The 20,948-nt window shown below is 38.3% G+C and overlaps 1 protein-coding gene across 2 annotated transcripts in view; it reads left to right on the top strand.

Moving 5' to 3' along the window:
• The first annotated feature begins 2,357 nt into the window (after positions 1–2,357).
• Positions 2,358–20,948, top strand: part of MACC1 (MET transcriptional regulator MACC1) — a 33,088-nt gene continuing 14,497 nt past the window's right edge. The window contains exons 1-3 of one of the 2 annotated variants that reach the window (XM_048951865.1): positions 2,391–2,443; positions 2,524–2,585; positions 20,136–20,250. In XM_048951865.1, the coding sequence (XP_048807822.1) occupies positions 2,583–2,585; positions 20,136–20,250 (118 nt within the window). In that variant the 5' untranslated portion in view covers positions 2,391–2,443; positions 2,524–2,582. Of the gene's footprint in view, positions 2,586–20,135; positions 20,251–20,948 lie in introns of both variants that reach the window. The other variant, XM_048951866.1, reaches the window with a different exon arrangement.

Genomic DNA, 20,948 nt, shown 5'->3' with positions numbered 1-20,948 from the left:
GAGTCTGTGAACATCTGCTATTGCATTTGTCTGTGTGTCCAGTATGTGGGTTTCCCCTGTGCATAAACTGTGTGGTTAATTAAACTCACAAAATTGCTTACTAACTGTCCACATAATGCTTAGCATTCCTAAAACCTAACAGTGTTAATCTACTTTATGAAAGACTTTTGCTTTGAAAATGAGTCAAGCTGCAGGAGATTACAGTGTCTCACCAACTGATTTACACAGAAAAGTTGTTGCAGAGTTTTTGTGGAGTCTGGAAAGGAGAGCAGACCAGTCAGATTTGGCAGCATTGTCTTTTAAACACTTACTTTAGATGGCAGGCTCTGTAACATGACAGAAGTGGCAAACTTTAATAATAACATGGGAACTCATTACTGGTCACCCTTCTACAGAACACCCAGATAAACTATATTACTACTCAAGCCCTGTTCTGAGGTTAAAAGGTGACCTGGAATCTTCTAGGTGTTTTACATGGGTCAGCAAGGTCCAAAAAAGCTACAAGTACAGATATTCTCTACAGTATTTTCCCAGCTGAGAAACATTTGACAAGCAGATTAGCTTGAATGAGTTTTGATACATTCCTCTGAGAAAAACGGATATTAAAAATAATCAGTCCTTTTGTTTAAGGTAAAATACCTTTTTTTTTTCAATCAAAAGAACGGATTGTCAAAAACATATGGCTGTAAAATATTTCTACTGGGAACTAACATCTCTGAGCTAATGATGATCTACTCAGAGACATGAAGACTCTGGAAGGTAGTTTAGCTAAATAGAAATTTTAAGGAATAATCAGAGATGATAGAAATGGGGTTGAAATTTAGACATTAAGATACCAAGATCTTCATTCCTATTTAAATGATATTACTGTAGCAAAGAATTTCAGCTTGTTTGGAAGTGTCATCATCTTCTGTATTAGAGAGGGATAGTAGTACCTAACTCAAACAAAACAAAACAAAACAAGCAAACTAATAAATGTCCCTGGAAATGTTTCCTTTAATCTCCTGACAAAATTTTATCCGAACTATGTATTCTATTTCTAGGCCTTGAGTTTCAAAACTAGATGTTCAAAAAGGCAGTGGAAAGAGAAATTGGTTAAGTTTTCTGTAGTCTCACCTGCTTCTGACAGCAGAACAGTGCTCTTTCAATGATATATCTAGTTGGTTAGGACACTTGGAAATGGAGCATCTCTTCTTTTTAATCTCTGTCACCATCACCTCAGTTTATTATATTAAATAGAAGAGATTCCCACCTCACAATCCCATAAAGTCAGTTAGGAAAGGCTATCTTCTGGATGAACATGTAGAAGAAAAAGTGTTCAATTCTCTGAAGGATCTGAAAAATTGTAGGGTTGCAGTGGCATGACCCTTTCATTGAAATGATGCTGGTACTATTCCTTCTAATACATTTCCCCCTATATTTTTACCAGATGAAACTATTTGCTGTACTTGATTTCACTTTTCTACTAGCTCTGGTTGAACAGAACCACATATTTTGGTAAATAATAGCTTTTTTTTTTTTTTTTTGGTTGGAAATTGCCCAGCAATATTGACACCATCTGCTCCAGGATTCTGTTTTTTCTACAATTTTTTATCTTGGTTTGTATTTCAGCTTTTTGAAGGTTGGCTTAGAAAGTCTGTAAAGCTTGTTTCTTCAAAAGAAATCTTCAGCTGTGAATTTTAAGTTCTATTAAAATACTGCTGGTAATTAAGAACAGGACAAGAAGATCATATCTTCTCCAAATCCCCATGATGTGCCTACTTCAAAGACCATTTATCACATCTCTCTGTGACTATGATCTTTGCCTTTATATCCTAAAGAATACTGAAATAAGTATTGCAGCAACTGTGATATCACACTTTGGAAAACATGATTTCCTAAAGGTCACAGAGCCAAAAGGAAATATTTCTGCTTGGAATGTCTCTGCCTTGGCTCCTCTGCAGATGCCTTCTCAAGCCATTGCGGCCCCTTGTTCATTTGCTTACTCATACCCAATTGTCTGATTACCTTATATGCACAGAGATTCCCAAACCGGTCCTACAGGTTCATGCAATTTTGGTCGCTCTATTCACTGCCTGTAAATCTAATTATTTCTAACCCTAAATTTTATCAGAAGCCCATCCCTTGTCCACCTCCCAGCACATTCAACAGATCTGTAATGTGGCATGTGAAAGCAGAAAACCTTAACCGGCTTCTGGCGGTGCATAAGGAGAACACGTTCTCTTCTTTTTTTCTACTTGTACCCATCTCTCCTCCCTAGGGCGAAACTCCCACACCGCCTCTTCTGGTTTCAGGTGTAATCATAAACCAGCTGAAGGCAGTTGTGGGTAATGTAGTTCCTTCACTCTCTTCTAACTTCCTGCACAAGTGGTGCTAGGTACTTTCTGGACTGCAAATTCCAGCAGGCATTGTGCAGCACCTCTCACAGACAGGCACACACCAGGTGTGCTCCTAGCAGCTAACCCAGCCCTCAGCACTGGAATTTTTCAAAACCAGAGTGAAAAATAGGTGCTCTTTCAACAGCGCTGATGTCCTGAGCCACAGCATAATTTGGATATAAGAGAAGGCTCTTAGTTTCCAGAATGGTGAGTTGTTTTTTTCTTTCTTTTCTTTTCTTTTCTTTTCTTTTCGTTTTTTTTTTTTTTTTAATATATCAGGTATTTTTCTTTGTATTTAAAATATTTCAGAGTCTGAGATGTTGCAGTAATTGATTACTTAATAGTAATACTGCAGTCTGCTACCCTGTTTCTGGCTGTTGCTAGTGCCAGGTACCTCTGGAGAAGGTGCAGAACCTTTATATATTATGTATTGCACGGTACTGTATCCTAAGGTAGTTTGAGATATGTGGAAAAAGGCACTGTGCTTGCTAAGTGCTGGTGATTGCCATTCTGGAGAGGACAAATAACAGTGAGCCCCTTAAAATTTTAAATTAGCTAATATTAAGCTGACCTTCCATGTCGTTCTTCTTTTGTGAATAAAGCCTCTGCTGGTTGGGTGGGCATGTGCTTTTATTTATTGACTTACTTCCTTGTTGTTGTTTGGTTCTGTTTCTCTCTGTTTCTGTTTCTCTTTTCTTCTGTGTGAGCAGAAGCATTCATGTTGATGCACGTAGCTGTTGCTCCGGCCCGCAGTGCTTTGTCAGAGAGAGGTCTGAAACATGCAAAAGGGTGTACTGAACACCACATCAGCATCTTCATTGTTAACAAGAAAACTATTAGAAATCAGAAAAACAGAGTTTAAAGAGCATGTGTACTTCTGACATTTAACATATTTGTTCTGTATTAAAAGGATTCTTGAAAGGTTGTATCTCTAGGCTGACTGCAGGAAAATGCTGACAGACCTCGAACAAACTCTCTCTCTGTGGCTAAAAATATGACAAGCAGAGCTGGCTAGTCTGTTTAAATGAAATAAAATCCCAACCCCGCAAACAAACAAACAAAACAACCGCACATTTAAATGTAAGACAAGGAAGAAACAGTTCTTGTTCTCTTCCCACCTGTTATTACTGCTCAGCTAGTAACACCTCTGCTTTGATAAAAAGTTATTTTTAAAGGAGACTGTTCAAAATCTTACACAGCTTGGGAATCATTTGGGGGTATATTTACTATGAACTGAAAGTAGGCATCTTCCTGAATAAGTGAGGGAGGGCGATCATTTTTAGCGCACAGAACTTGGAAGGCACAAATTACCACGTTGGAAACAACATTCTTCATAGCCCAAAACCATATGTTTGACAGAGGTCGACAGTGAAGAACTTGCACATTGAAACTAGTTTGATGGTAGAAACTGTTTTAGATGGATGACATACAAGGAAACTTACAGCACAAATAGAATCCGATTACTGTCTTCCTGAAAGCTGTAAAATAATGTTTACATTGAGCATGTTAAAAATGAGGAATACCTTCAGTCGTATCCACTAAACTGTTTAGTGCAACGATATCCTCTGGAAATGAGTTCAACAAGCTAATTATATATTGCAGTAGAAGGCTTATTGAGTATTTAAATGTTTGGTTTAAAATGTTATTCTTCCTCTCTCTCTATTTTCTCCTCTCCCCTTATTATGAGAATGGTTAATTGTGTTCAACTGCACACTTCTGTTACACAGTTTTCTCTTAACTCTGTCATAGGGACTTTCAGTTTGTGGCCCAAGAATTTTGGTGTTTGGTGGACTCTCTCTGAGGGATTTCTATGAAGGTATCATAGGGAAGCCAAAATTTTGAAATTCACTCTCTCCCACATCAGATGCCTTTGTTTTCTCTTTTCCATAGCAGACAAACTTCAGAAATTATCCATGTTTATGCTACTGTAAACTTTGGCACGAGTCCTATTTGGGGAAGTTCAGCCTTAAAATGTGAATACAAAATAGGTGGATAAAACTCCAAATGCACAAAGTGAAAGAATATAAATCACGTTAATGTAAAAACCAAAAGACTGAATCTGAAGAGTTGATCAGTCACTGGAATCTGGTGGCCATGAAAGGATCTCCTGTATAAATATCTGAACTATTTGTCAGTGGCAGCTGTGGTATAGCAAACTTCTGCACCACAAACTCCATGCTGTGTACTTGAAGAAAAAAACAAACAAACAAAAAAAAACCAACAACAGAAAGCATAGCTCTGTCTGGAACTACAGGCTCTTCCATCCCTTTTACTACAAAATACTACATAGGATCCTAAGTTACCTCCCAAATCCAATGATGGCAAATGGAATGTGGTTGGAAAAACAGAAAGGAGCTGTTTCAACAATGTCCTTGTCCTGATATTCCCATACTCTGCTGCTATTACAAGAAGTTTAGACTAATTTAACCTTATATCTTTTTATCTTCTCCTAGGGAAGCATTCCTCATTCATGTCACTCCTTTTCTTGAACTCTTTTTCAGTTCATTTTCTTCAATTCTATTTTCAATAGACAGTTTTTTCAGAAACCGAACTCCAGAGTAAATCTGAGGTCATAAATTCATATAAACCATATACATGTATTGGCTCTATAATATTTTTCCATATTTTCATCTGCTTCTTAATACAGTCCTGTGTCTTATTTGATTTCTTGGCATCTCTGTACTTCAGGCAAATGTGTCCAGGATCATAAGTAAACTTTTCCTAAGAAATTGCAACTACTTTAGAACTCAATCCATAGGAACATTTAAAAAGTGTTCCTCCAGAAATGCCATTTGATGTTCTTATATGCAGCAAACTTAATCTTATGCTGTTCAATTTATTAAAATTTCTGGTAGTTTTTGTAGTCTCTTGGAGCATGAATAATGAAAGAATTTTGCTTTGTGAGCAAACACTTTCAACTTACTTTTCATTGACCCTTCCTTCACACCCAACAGAACTTTACTTCAGTAAAGTAAGTGTCTACTTCAGTGTCTATTGTGTACTTCAACATGCTTAGCCGTAGGAGTTCATGCATACCTAGGAGTGGAAGCAAAGTTGATGCAGGGCTTTCAACCACCAAAAAATTTCAGGAAAGTGAAGCTTTCTTAGAGCTTGCAAGGAGTAATATTTTGTACTGTTTGTGGTGAATGGGAAAAGTTTTTAGGTTTGGATGTGTCCAGGCATTCTATTTAAGGAATTTTATAGGAGGCATATACTGCAATGATGGGAGTCCCTTACTTGCACAGTTGAGCTTCCCTGAGCCAGCCTGCTCAGGAGGAGGCCAGCTGAGGATTAAATCTTTGTGATGTACCTGAGGATGCTGCCTTCTTCTTAGTGTATGGGTGACTCTGTTCTGAAACCCAGTGAGCATTTTGGCAGCCTACAACAGGCACTTCTAGATCTTCTGCTCTTAGGATTTGTATTTACAAAAGAATCTAGATGACAGTTATAGGAATCTAAAATGTAAACAGTTGAATCAGCCATTTTCTTTAGCTTTATCAATGGGAAAAGGATCTTTTCAAGTTCTTAAAGGGAAGTCTGTTTCCACTGAAGAATCTGAGTTTGAAATGATCTTTGTATTCCTCTTTACAACATACCTGAGAGATAGGAAGCTGCTATTTTAGTTTGGGTAAGGCCTTGCTTTACGTTCAAGCTGCTCTAATGGCTACTTGCTGCTGAATGTGGTAGTCCCACTTCTCTCACCTTACTATTACATCCCACGAAGCAGCACAGATAAACACTGGCTCATCAGTGCCAGCTGTGACAGCTCACTGCGAGACCAGATAAGTAACAGTAAGACTGCTGGTTTCTGGAACAGCCAGCCCTGCAGCAAGTGGCATGCCCAACAGCAGCCTTAGCCTTAAGCACGATTGCCATGTGATTATGTCTCTTGTTTAAAGTCTTAAAACCTTGGTAGATTTGAACCTTTGTTCTGTCCCAAGCTTGCTCTGAATACTGTGATGTCCATCTCTTTCTCCATGGAAGCATATAATTCTAACTTGCTCCAATAGGAGGCTCACAAATATTCAAATGTTTAAGATGATTCTGAAATGAACTGCTCCAAAACTAATGCCTGCTATTTTATCATGTTGGCCCATGGTGTCAGAGGCATATATTGGTAGTATGGCAGTAGATGTTGAACCTTCCTGTCAATATTCCTTTACATTTTGTTACCATGAGACAGATGGCAGAAGAGGAGCAGCCTGACAGAATGGCATCTGATACGGAAGTGCAGATGAAGCAAAGGAGTGGAATTAAATTCCTATACGCAGAAAAAATGGCACCCTCTGACATTCATTGATATTTGCTGAAGTTTCACAGAGACCAAACAGTGAATGTGTGCACAGTGAGCTGGTGGGGTGGTGCGTTTCAGCAGTAGTGACAGTAACAGTGGATCACCTCCACTGGCATAGCTACTGGAGGGTGACAGTATTGAAGAGTAGTGGTTTGTAACTGAGAATTCGCTCTATCAAATAGTGCTATTGTGCTCTTTGCAGTTGTTGCAGTTTCCATGGAAATAAATAGGAGACAGTACTTGTGGAGCGACCTATGTAATGGACTTTTACTTCAATTTCCACAGACTTTTAGTTAAAAAAAAATCAGGGTATTAATTCTTTCTGTGCTTTTACTTACTAGTCCTACCAGCTAACGGCATTGCTTGTCCATTGTGCCAATCCTCCTGCTATCACACCAAAGCAAACAGCTCCTTGCCTGTTGGCTGCAGTAAGCTGTATAAGAAAACATTTGTGTGGTGACTTAAGGAGTTGTTTGAGTTCCCAGCTTAGTCTGGGTCTATCAAGATCAAAACTTTCACTATTAGGCTCAAAACTTGTGATCCATCACTGGCAGATCCTGCAGCCAATTTCAGTCCTCTGATCTAATTGGGATCAGAATTTGGGTATGTATTTACAAGAAGAAGAAACTGTATTTCTACATGCACTGAGCGGTATAATTAAAAGGAAATGACTTAGCCCAAAATATCTGAGGGGAGGGGTGGGGCCACTGGCAAGACTTTTAGGTGATTAGCTTTACTCATAGGTGATCTCATGTAGCACTAACTCTGAGCCCTGATGAAAAGCCTATGGTTTGGTAATCACTTTTTTTAGCTCCCTTGCTCTGATCCGTTTCCCCTAACTTAAGGGTCTCTGTAAAGATGAGGGGTTCAACATAGCAGGGAGACAAGAATTCTCCGTTTACTTATAATGCTGCCCTAATTCCTGCAGCATAATTTGTCACCTGTTGTTCTCTGTGAAATTACAGCACTGTGAACCTGAGTAATGGCTGTTTGCTCTTCTGTTCAGTGTGTGGGTATTTTTGATTTCCCGTTTGAAATTTGGTCCATTTAACTTGCTTCCAGTAAGTTTTATACTATATATTATAAAAGTGAAATGAGCAATGCAACAAATACATCCAAAGAAACACCTAGCAGTTCTCACTAGAGACAAGCATTCATAGTATCTCTCTCAAGGGGTGGGAAGAGGACAACTAAGCAAAACCTTGCCCTTCACTTTCCAAGTGTCAGACAAACTATTATAAGCTGGCATGGGGCAAAATTTCCCAGTCCTGAAGCTAGGTAGTACACAGGGCCAATTTGTGCCAATTTCAATGAGCTGAAAAATTCCACTGTTAAACTCCATATAGCTACGAGGATTGTGGGAGAAGCCAGCTAGCATGGTAGCCCAGTGGGATAACTGTTGTTCTGAGGTGCTCAGAAACATCCAAAGGGTTTATAAATCTATTTGTAAATCATAATTGGACAGTTTTCTTGAAGGCTGCATTTAACAGAAGTTGCATTCACCATCACTTTTTTGTTTTGTTTGTTTTGTTTTATGAAGTAATAAAATCAATTGTTCTACAAGACAAATGAAAGAACCAGAAAAACAGTGGTGAATGTGTATAATCTCTCTCTATACTGGTAATTTTCTACCACATGTTGAGCATAACTGTTGCTTTTGATTTCTTCTGATAGCTGAAAAGCAAGGCTGGATGTACCCATGCTACAACACTCTCTCAGGAGGTGTTTCTAACACTTGCCTTGTTCTTGAGTTAATTGCCTTTTCAGACTGTGAGCATTTTGAGACAGTAAAGGGCTCTTATGATATTTATGCAGTGACTGTCAAAGCCCTGTTTGCAGTGGTAGCTTTCTTCCCAAGGCACTCAAACATCCTGTGTTCTGTCACTGGTTTCCTGTGTGGTCTGGGACAGGTCTTTTGGAGCCAGATTTTTAAGGGGTTTAGCACTTGTTTGTGCAGCTCTTAGGTAGGAGTGGAAGAGATGGTAATGTGCCTATTAATCTCTTTGTGCTTTAGTTTTTGGTCTGTAAACCAGTTTTCTCCACTCCTTTCTCCTACCATCTTCTGTATCTGCCCTTCCTGGTCTGGTGTATTAAACAATCAGATCCTTGTGACCAGGATGGGCTTACTATGTATTTGTACAAAGCTTAGGAGAGGGTTGCTGTTGCAGCTAGGCCTGCCAGGATATAAATGAAAAACTAAACCATAACCCTCATTTGTGTCGCACCATAATATAAACATCAGCTCTGGATCTCGAGATCAGATGTCTCTCTAACTGTCCCAATTCAATAGAAATATATTTAGCTTGGCAGAATAATAAGAAGGTGAATGTCTGTGCCCTTGGTTCTGCGTAGGAAGAGTAAAGGCAATTGCTTTGTTTCTTTTGGCTTTGAAATCTGTGAATAAATCATATCTAGTGATTCTGAAAGAATCCAACAGATAGACAGGCTGCCAGCTTTTGAGCTTCTGTGCCTATGGTCCTAAAGTCCATGTGTCTCAGGCCCCATTTCTCTTGGCATAAGTGGGACGAGTAGGTCTGTATCTTGAGCAGCTTACGCCTTTCTTGGCTAGTAAATTGTTTCTCTCTTAATATGGAGAAAGTGGAGTGAAAACTCACTCGTCTCCTGCAGGCAAAATGTTCTCTATGGATTACGCTTTAAGCCTTTTTTTTTTTTTTTTTTTTTAATGCTAATCTCTCAAGAACATTAAGACAGAAGTATGTGTGCAAGTTACTGATTCAGCATACCAAATGAAGACAACAGACATTGACTCAGCGTTGTAAAATCATGCTAAAATCAGTAGCGTGAGATGAATTTAATGATCTCACCTAAATAAAATAATCTGAACTAGTTTGCAGAGCAAAACAAGCTATTCAGTTACATTCAGACTGCCTTGATAAACACACAGTCTTGGTGTGAAGCTCAGCATAATCTATTGCAATTCTGAGGATAACAACTTTCACTAACTTAGACGAATATCTTTATATGTAGTTACTGATGTTTTACTGACTGCTGCTTTTTTTTTTCTTCTTTTTTTTCTTATGGAAGTGGATATCTACACAATAGCTAAAAGAAAAGCACTGTAATCTAAACCAAGTTCAGGCCTAAACATTTGGGAAATGCATCTCCAAGAATACTTGCCAAATTAGAGTTTAGATGAAACTTTGGAAGCAAAACATATCCTTTCCATTTTGACTTCCAAATATCACGCTCTTTCTGCTCTCTGTAGCAGATAGCTCTTGGCTGGAGAATCTTATGTTCTGTAAATATCTGCTTGTTGACATCAGTGACATGAAAGTCTCTTCTTACCATAAGAGGAGACTGAAAATCTCGTATAATAAATGGCACAAACAGGCTTGCACATGTCTGTAGCAAAGAGAAGTAACAGGAATCTCCAGTCTCTCTGCAGCCAAGGAATAAAACCTCTTAGGCAAAGTAACTTGCTGTTACACATCAAGGTGCATGTTTGATGTTTACAAGTTAAATGCTAATATGATATCTGCATGTTTTGACACTTGTATACTTCAAACAAGGAACCCCTGACAGTAATGGTAAGGATACACATGTACTGGCAGAAGAGAATTTCTTGGTCTAACGTCTTTCAGCTGCACTGTACATGTGCTCTGTATGTTGATTGCTATGGAAAATGTATAAAACACCAAATTTCATTAAAATTTTTAATTTCATTTACAGGAATCTGCAGTATTTCTCATAATAAGTATTTTTGAATCCTTATTATCTGAAGTAGTGAGAGCTCATTAAAGATGCAAAACTCTAGACTTCCTGTGAAGGAGTGAAATGCTTTAACATCAAAGGCAGTGGCCTTATAATAAAGATGTGAAAGCTTCCTCCCACATTTCAGTTCATGTGGAACAAGGACAGCAAACTTACAAAGATGAAACCAAGAAATTTCTTTAGGGATGGCATTTGGAAGGCGTTGCTGCATAGGTTGAATCCTCAGAGTTACCACATGGCAGATGCCTTCAGGTTCCTAACTAAGATTGTCAAAACTCTAGAAAGCTACTGTAACTGTGGCCTGAATTTCAGTTTATACTACTTGTAACCTTGTACCTGATTTCAGTTCAAAGTGAACTTTATTCTGCTATCAATGATCAGACTGAAAATGGGCAACTAGCCTTCACTCTAGGCTATTAAGGGATATTTGAAATGATTGTTCCGTTCTTTCCAGTCTGCTGTAGCCAATGTATGAGGCACTGCTGTCATTTTCCTCCAGCAGGCAGGGGTAGCAACCCATCTGCAAGAATGGTGTCTGAAGAACCTCAACTCGAGATAGTGTATGAAGATTACCTTTTAAAATAATATATATGAAATTAATTCATCTTTGTCCAGTGTTTAAATATCCTAGTGATCCCAGATCAATTTTCTGTAACTTTTCCTTGATAACAGTAGGCTGGCAATAGCCTACATAACTGTTTTACTTCATATGCCTGGTGATTATTCTTTTTAGTGAATGGAGCATCATATGGCTGCAGAGATGGTTTTAGATGGCAAATGAGACACAGAACTTCAGCCATTATTTTTCTTTGTGGAATCAGCCAAACTTTTATATAGATAAAAACTTCTTCAAGTAAACTAATTTTTGTTTATGAAAGAATGAAACATAGGATAATTTAGGGAAAGATTTTTCTGCCCCTCCTTACAGTTTGAATTGTGACTTAAGTGGAGAATTTCACTTATTCTAGTGCTTGACCTACTGGCCCCTCACTTCGTCCTGCGCTCATTCCCTCTGCATCTCTAACACTCACTGCCATTGCAAATGCACCTGTGTATGGTTAGGAAGTAAGAAAGTAGCAACAGCTTTATTGTCTTTTTCTTCTTACCACTGCCATGTTAATGGAAAAGAAGAAAGAAAATTAAAGTGTTTTATTCTTGGCAAATGGCATGGAAAAATAGAGCTGAATGAAGAAAGATTTGTGAATGGGCAGGCAGGCTCCTGAGTATAGTACCTGCTCAAGTTACTCCTGAGCCACTACAGCTTTCATCTGCTTCATCAAATTTTGCCCTCAGAAGTCAATGATGTTTTCTTAGATGGAAGAGCTGGAACAAGTAGGGGTGGAGGTAGGGTGCCTGTAGCAGCCCAGGAAGTGAAAGCTGGAGCTGCGCTGTTGGAGGTGAGTAGAAGGAAGGGGTTGAAGTCGACATAGGAATGTCAGGGCTAAAATATGGCCTTCTATTATTTGTCACATGAGTAATTAATCCGTCCATTCAAGAGGTCAGCCAGATGTCATTGAGGACTTCAGGAATGATTTCTGCCTCTGAGTACTCCATGGAGGCTGAAAAAGGAATATACACACTTGACGTGCTTTCAGTGGTAAATACTACATGTAGCACTAAAATAATATGGTTTTCCTGAGTGGGAAACCTAGCTTTGCACTGAGGTATTGCATCCATGCTAAGGGTATGTATTGCAGGAGGGAGAACTGCTGCTAGAAAGCCAGTTGGTCATGGCAGTGCAATGGAGAAAATGAAGAAAAAAAAACGCGGGGATTGGAGGAAGACAAAAGCTGGAACAATGAGCTCACATTGTGCTTACATTCACTTATTTCTCCATTTGAAGGATGACTTTGGTCATCCATTTTTATGCAGTGATAACATTGGGAATGCTGTCCTACTGAGTAGTAAGAAAGGGAAGTACAGGAGCCCTCATCTCTATAAATAGGAACAGATAGTTCAGTCAATGAAATGTAAAGCAGCAAGATTTGAGAACTAAATTTAGATACATAAAGGCATGGAATTTTCTGGGAACTTCTTGACTCAAATCTTGAACTCAAATGTTTCTTTGGAATAACATACATGCAGTCTTCAGCATCACATGCATGTATAAAACTGCCAGCAATGTTAAAAGCAGCCCTTCCTCTGCTTTCATATGTAGCACTTCTTAATTCTGAAATACCTAGTTTGCTGCAAGCAGAGATGGATTATTAAATAGGACCTGATATTAAGTGGCGACTTATCTTCCTATAACTTAATTCTTTTTGCTGGATTATCACTACTTCAGGATCTATCTGGCTCTATTATTTCATATTAATCATATTATTTCAGTAAAAGTATGTAATTTTTAATAATCTATTGATAAATATCTAAGAGTACAATTTGGAGATTAAAATGCCCTTCATTGGTAGAGAAACTAACAATTTAAACATAAATCCCTTTCAATAGAAGTAAGATTTTTTTTTTCCTGTCATGAATGTTTGTAATTTCTATGTAAAGGGAGTGTCTGCAATATAATGAGAAGTATTGGGTTTGGCTTTTAGAGAACAAAATCTGTTTTTATGAATCCTCCGCCCTTCTTCCCTTCAAAATTACAGTTTCAGCAAACAATATCAAAAATAACTTCAAAATATTGGCAGGTGCACCTTAATGGGTATCCTGTTACTAGCAATGAAGGCACAAATGTTTTAAATGGAATGACATCTCACTACAAGAGAAAAAGTTCTGACCAAGTTTTGTGGTCTATGGCTGCCATAAAAAGCAACAAAGAAAACATGGGCTTTCTACAGTATACCTTGGAAAGAGTCACAGTGATTAAGACTCCATTGGATGCTCTCTTCTTTATGTTGCTAAAATGCCAAGGGCTATTAAACAAGCTCTTCAGTCAAAACAGAAAAATGCATAAAAAATAGGTATATGCTTTTTCTTAAAAAAAAAAAAAAATACTAATAATAATTAAAAAATCATAATTTGTCAGATATACTATTTGTTCTGTCACATATTCATGTGTCAGTTACACAATCAGAAGTAAAAAAAAATATATAATTTGTGAGTGTGCTGGAGAATGATTAGGCTGTGGTTAGAAACTCTCTAAACTAGACCCTTATGACAACATAGTCTTCAGGCAATCACCTCATTTTCCTGAAATGAGAGCACAGGGGATTAAAAGTGCTTCATACAGACATGGGTATCAAGCTGAATTTACTCTGAGGTTCATGTTGCATGTTTTGCTTAGGTATCTTCAGTCTATGGCTGTAGAAAATGTAGTTCAGTACCCGGGGAGGTACATCAATTTCACATCTGGAAGTTCAAGACTGGGTCCAGGCACAGTGTCAATCACATTGCATGATTGTGTCTGTTTTAGTTTGGAATAGGAAAAAAATCCTACATCTTTGTAACCTGTCCAGCTGATAAAGGTGCTTAAAATCACTCGTTAATGTTGATTCTAATTATAAAGTTAAGAGCTTAGAAGCACTATGAGTGAATAAAACAATGGCCTTTCTCTGCAGGTGGATTCCTTGGTGCTTTGACTTAGTGCCATGAAGAGAGCACAGCTTTTGAAGGATTTCACTTATCACACCACTGGACTAGATGAGACATTTAAATGTTAAAAGTCAAGGCCTTTGCTCAGCCCTTCAATTATTTGCTTTTGGGAAATATATGACTTGATGAAATGCATGAATGCTGGTTCCTAATGAAGAACAAGTTCACTACTTTTCCTGGGTTGGATTTTCTGGAAATTGTTATCCTTTACTTGTGTTCTGAGTGGATAGCTGTTCTCCATGTATAACTGTAAGAACATTAAACATTTAGATGTTGCTAAAACCCAGTGTTTGGAATAGAGGAAGCCACTTTTTGTTTTGTTTTTATTTTTATTTTTTTTTTGTCATGACTTTGTGACTCCAAGACAGGCTTTTTTTTTTTTTTTTTTTAAAGTGTCCTTTATTATTCTGTCAGCCATGAGATTGTAAATAATTTGCTACTGTAAATGTTATTGCTGCTTCTTTTCCCCCACCACTGCTTCCTGCCCTCAAAGAAACCACAGCTTATATCTGTCCCTCTGCAAATTGCCTTTTGGCAAGAATAGGAAAAAGCATAATAAACACTATGCAGGAAAGCTGGAAGTGCTGTCCAAGCAGAGGCAGTGTGTAGGTGCCTAAGGCCTCATAGACCCTCCACTGGCAGGTAAGCTGTTCAATTAAAGACCCAGTGTGTACCTTCTGCATGCGGCTTGGGTAGGAGAAAAAGTCTAATTAGCAGAAAAAGATGAAAGCAAGAGCAAAAAGCTCAACATGTTGAATATTTTGGAGGTATCCTGTATTTACAAACTGATCATAACATAAAAGCTATAGCTTACAAGGACATATATAGCTAGCTAGCAAAAGTTCTGGGGTTCCCAGTTGCTCTCATCCTTCTAGGTTTAATCTTAAGAAAAAAGAGAAGAACAGGATAGGCAGCAAGGCTCTGGTTTACATGCAGAACTCTTTACACAGAAGCCCTACCTTTGCTGTGCAATATAGCTTATATTATGGTGGCACTGAAACACAAAAAAGAAAAAATGCATCATTCAGCAATGGAAATTTATAATCAGATTGCTAAATAAAAGATGCTCCTTACAGAGGGTGTCCAACATCACTTTTGAAGGAATAACTCTTGGGATTACTGTAACTTGTAAACCCTGTGAAGTATCTGCAAATGTTTCCATTAGGCCACCAGCAGTGAAGCAACTCTGTGTTTCCAAAGTATGTTTATTTAAACATGGCACATGATAATCTGTTGTGCTTGTTTGCTTGCTTGTTTTTAAAAAAAAACACAATTATTGTTTTTAGAGGCTTTTGAGAAGAACTAGATGAGTTTTTAGAACAATTAAGGAAATAAATGTAGGAAGTTCTCTGTTCAGAATAAAGAAGTAATATTACAATTTAGTGGCACAAAGTTGGTAACTTTAATTTGTTAAGAATATCCTTACTTTCCATTTTCAGTTCTTTAAAAATTTATTTGGTAATGCAGGTGGAAAGCAATGTCTGTCTATATATATTTTTATATATATATATATATATATTTTTTTTTTTTTCTGATGCCAAAGAGAAACCATAACTTATTTCAGTGTGGTTGCTGAAACATAAAATACAACATCAAGATTTATCTAAGCAAGCAATGTTCCCAAATGCAAGGTTTGTAATAAAAAAATAAAGGCCACTGCCCTTATGCTTACAGCAAGCAATTTAGTAGTGTAGATGTGTGGAATGAAAGGAAGGGTGTTTGCTTTGTAAAGGGAGTGTAGGCACTTTTTGCTTGCATAGTATTCTCCAAACTGACTACAAAGCAGCAAGTTCTGGGTAGTGCAGAGCTAAGTGGAGGCTATAAAAAGCCCCTTGTGAAGTTGTGGAAATCTACTGAGAGGATGACCCACTTCAGGTCTCGCTCTCTGTTGTGCTAAGACTACTAGCTCTGCCCTTCAAAGCTAGCTCAAATTAAGTATTATGAGCAGTGATTATGTCAGTTACAAGCATTACCACACGAAGGTCTGCAGAAACCTTAAAACCTGGGTTCAGGCAGGAGTGTGAATTTGCATCTGCAAATCACATTATCATAATATAATAAGTTTTCGGAATTGAAAAGTAGGTACCAAATGAGTCAGCTACTTAAAAGTAGAATAAGTTAGTAAATATATCAATTGAAAACATTTTCTTATCGTTATAGGCAAAGTGACAGGTAATAGGATGATACTAAGGCACTATCATTGCTGCTGCTAAGTATTGGTAAGGTGGGTAATATATGGTTGAGATCTTTAGTTTGAACATTAAAAGCCACTGCTTTCTCAGTAGAAAATGAGATACAGATGCAATTCTTTAACTGTCTCACACATCCTAGGCTAAGACAGTAAGATGAAGACTGTATCATATCAGCTGAAAACTTTGCTCATTGTCCTGTACTACCATTAACTACAGTACCATAGTTCAGCCTTGTGGTCAAGAGGTTGGTAGGCTCATATCCAACCACCTGTCTGCAGACCATGAGTACCAAGGGACTGTTGTAATATGACCCATTGATGTAACTGATACTAGTTGCAGACATGTTAATCTATATAAAGCATGAGGTGTTTTAGACTTTATGATGATATGTAGTATCTTCTGAAACCATCTCTCTCTTCTGTTTTGCTTTCTCTTTAGAAATCCTTTTCTTCTCTTCATTTGATAGAATTTAAATGATTCTGTGCACTTGGTTAGGTCAGGAATACTGTATTTAAAACTGACAAAAAGGCCTTGCACCATTTTCAGAATTATACTTGTAAATCTTAAATCTAATAATCTAGCCTCTGAAACTAGCAAGTCATCATCCCTCATAACAGCTGAGTGAGCCTGAGTAGTACATCTCCATCACCTGCTTGTGTTGCTTGTCTTGTCTTTGCAAATGACAAAACTTCATCCTCTGGATGCAGAGGCCATGAATCATTGTGAATATTGCCTGAATATCACTACATGTGCAAGGAATCTGTGGGGTGGCACTGCCACAGTAGAACTCTGCTGCTAACACAGACTCTTCTTGAAGCAGGCCAAACAGGGCTAAGGTTGAATGAAAGGCATATTGCTGGTGTCTCACTCTGGGATGCTGATACTTTAAAAACACCAAGGAATGTGTTCTGTCTTGTTTTTGAGGGCAGAGGCAGTGGGGAAGTGTTTGCTTTTGGGCTTTCTTTATTTTTTTCCTCACCACTATTTTAAGCACAGCAGGACATGTTTTCTTTGGTAGCAGCTCTAGAGGAAGAAAAAAAATGCACTTGAATTTTAAAAGACCTGGATGACATTTCCAGAGGCATCGCATGCAGCAAAAATGCTTTTTGCAGCAAATCTGTCTCCTGACTTCTCTGAAAATTTCAGCTTTCTACCTGAGTCTTTCCACTCCTTCTAATGTGTTTTCCTTTCCATGTGACAGTCTGCAGTGTGCCTACCAGGAGCACTGTGGCCCTGCTTTCCCCATGGGCTGAGCAGAGTCCTCGAGGCTGTAATAGCAGTCTGCACCCAACTATTTCTTTCTCTCATAGGAAAAGTGTCATGTCTCTCCACAGGTTTACTCTCTGGTCACCAGTGTAGATGATCTCTTTCCAACTTCTTTACTTCTTTATTTCCTTTATTTCCTGCTCACTTCACGCTGTGAGCTGACATACTATCAGTCAAATAATTCTCTGCACCATTAAGTACTTGTCAGGTTACATCTTTCTTACTCAGTAGCTACCAGAAATGAAAAGCATAGCTTCTGTTTCTTTCCATATATAATTCCTTCTTTCTGCAGCAAAGGATTTTCATAACTTTTCCCTTCGCTCCTGTTCAGCATGGTTTTTCACCCCATGTGCACTGATTTCTCCTCTCATGCAGATGATTGTTCATTTGGATTTACCGAGGTAAGTTTCTAATTATTAGGGCTGCCCTATCCAAAGTTTCTGTCAGGATGCTATTTTATCACAGAATTTACATACAGAGAAGGGGAAGCATTGGGCTTTCTTACTTCAAGAGTCTGATACAGAGGCAACAGTAGTATAAGCACTCCCAGCACTAGGGCTGAAACACAGAAGAAATTGGATCCAGCCCTGCTGTCAGATCATGTCATTGTGCTCAGGAAGCACAGCACACAGTACCCCATGGTATGTGTACAGCTTGTCCTTGGTATTTCCCACATCCCGTGGCATCCTGACCAAATGTGGTCAATGTTTGCAAACAAACATCTATGTTGTCCCTCACCCTCCTCCTCTTTTTGTCTGGCCTGAAGATGCACCTGAATAACAAGGGCTCCCTCATCATAAGAGAGAGGCTTTATTTTTGAGATTGCTTTTCCTTTTCAGTATCTGTCTCTACTGTCTTTGTGCCAGGCTAGTGGTAAGATTTTAACGAGTTCCCAGAGGAACCTTTTAGGAACTGGCTTATTCTTTCTGCAGAAGTTTGTAGTGTGTATAAGATTTCAATATGCAATCTTGTTCTCGTGTCTCTGACAATATGCACCCACTGTGTAAGAGATTTGTTCTTCTTTCTCTCTCTCCCTTCCCCTAAGGGTTCTTATTTTAGTCTTTCTGCAGCTACTTGCCTTATCTTGCTCTATCCTCATCTTAACTTATTGCATCCCCATTCAAAGAGCTACTGAAATACGTGTTCTTTTCATTAACTATTCAAAGAACTGTTCTTAGATTAATTTGTCAATAAATTATCAGTCAGAGTTCAGTGCTGACAATGCATATGCTGATGCTACAAGAACTAGACTTTCTTTTTGTAAACTTACTGGGAATTTAAACTATGGATACCAACATAATGTCTCTACAGTTGAAACTGGTGATTAAACACCCCAAATCCCTGAAATGGAAATCTGAGATTAAAATCTGGCATACTTCTACAACATATTCAGTTTTTCAGCATTTCAAGATACAGCAGCAATAAAAAACATTTACTTTGTAGGAAAGCAGATACATTATCAAAGATACTGCTCTTTACAGCAGATGGTGATAATTTTACACAGATATGGGATGTCAGCTGTTGGAATTACAGTGTCAGGGTGAAAGAGACATTTTAGATTTGGTTTTGGTATGGCATTAATAGCAGAAGCTACAAACTATGAGTCTTGGAGGCAAGCTTCCACTGTTATCTGAAATCAGCCTTTCTAAAGCTGAAGGCTGAGATTTCTGGTAGCAGGAGCCTTAAGAGTGCTTGCAGCCCCATTACAGCAAAGCCACTGGCTAGCTGTCAGCCTTAGCCTGACATCAGCCTTCCATCCTGCCTGAGTGCAAATCAGCATCTGATCAGATGGCCATTTGCTGAAGATAGCCATTGTCATAAGAATAAAAGGTACTGAGTTACATCTGCAGTGAAAAAAAAAAAAATCACATCTTCAGCCATTGCACCGTGCAAAATGGAAACAGTCATCCAGCTTCCAGTTTCTCATTCAGTAATTTTCTATTATAAAGCGTACTTCTTTTTTCCCATAATTCCCACAATTCCCATAATTTCCATAAACTGGAACTGATTTTTTTTTTTTTTTAATAACCACAGCAAAACCTTCCCCAAAGCATTTTTTTCCTCTTTTTAATCACAATAAAAACAAGATCTGAGTTGTCTGCAGTTTCTGTTGAAGTGGCAGGCTGCAGTATTTTAGACTCCTGAACAAAGCTGACTGTTGTTGCATCCTGGGGATGGACCACAAAAAATCTGTGGTTTTCCCCTTCCTTTCCTCTTTATTTATTTATTTATTTTTAAAATTCCAAGTGTCTTAATGGTTTTACTAGCTGCCATCACTTACAACAGTATAGGGCTGGAAATGTTCTATATTACTTGACAGAGGAATGAATAGACCTAGATCTTCTCCTTCAATGTTTCTAGTCAAGTCTAACTGAAAATAGGAATTGAGATGTTTATTATTATTTTTATAAAGGTTTTCTACAAGACATTCATAATGGAAATTATTGTATAATTGGCTCAATTCTACTTGCAAGACATTTAGATATGTGATTTGTTTGTTTTCCCCAAATGCTGGGGTGCTTCACTGTACTGTAGCTGTTACATCTGGTGCTTTTGCTGTAAATTAGACAGTGAGACTGAGGACTGCAGTGCTCTTGGGCAAACTCCATATATTACACCATAATGTCACAAAGTTTTTTCTTTTATTCTATCACAGGAGCAAAACTCAACTATTCTTCAACAGTTTCCTCTTTTGCGGCTTGCTAATGTTTTACACATTTAACTGTTTCCTAGGAGGAAAATGCTTCTAGCACTGGAACAGCCTCCCTCCATAACTCAGAGATTCCACGAAGCAGGTCAGAGGGCACTCTGATTGATGTGGATGACCGGATACCTTCAGCTACTTACAGTATGCTGCTATTTTCTCTATTAAGGCTTTCCACCTCAAGTCTGTACTTCTACAAAACTTTTGATAGTGTTAAGAGCTACAGCTACCCTGTAAATCCCTGTACAACAGTTGTATTGTTTGTTTGTTTTTCTTGTATTGCTTGTGTTTTGCGCAGCTCAAAACATAATGGCTGTCCTTGGAGTCAGAGTGCAGGTCCCCTAGGAGAAACTTGCCAGCATAAGAGAAGTTTCCTATCACAGCAAATATGGTTCAGTCAGGTTAGGAGGAACCATTATCCTCATATGAATGAGTGCTATGTAGGGTGTGCTCTTGGGGATGGAGATGGGGGAGAAGAGAGGTCTTAACCAAACTTCATTAATTTAGGGTTTCTTTAAAATACCAGAAATCTGAAAAGGGAATTTTGACACTAGCCCAGCTTGACAACTTGAGTTTTGGACTGTAGAAAACTTTGGATTGAATGCCATCTGTTAATTTGAGTTAAAACCAGAGTTACTTTAATCTCACTGTTATTTTAAACCAAAAGTTGAGGTAATGTTCCCCTTCACAAGGTAGACCTCTTAACTTTTGTCCAGTTACAGATGTGACAAATGGCACAGCTTCACCCAGCTGTGCAAGCTGGGGGGTAAGTAGGTTGCTAACCTACTGCACTTCGGTAACTTGTGCTGTTAGCTTGGTATGCGATAGACTCCACCCTAACA

Source organism: Lagopus muta, chromosome 7 (assembly GCF_023343835.1).
Source record: "Lagopus muta isolate bLagMut1 chromosome 7, bLagMut1 primary, whole genome shotgun sequence".
Classification (NCBI taxonomy): domain Eukaryota; kingdom Metazoa; phylum Chordata; class Aves; order Galliformes; family Phasianidae; genus Lagopus; species Lagopus muta.
This window is presented reverse-complemented; position numbering and strand designations above follow the sequence as displayed.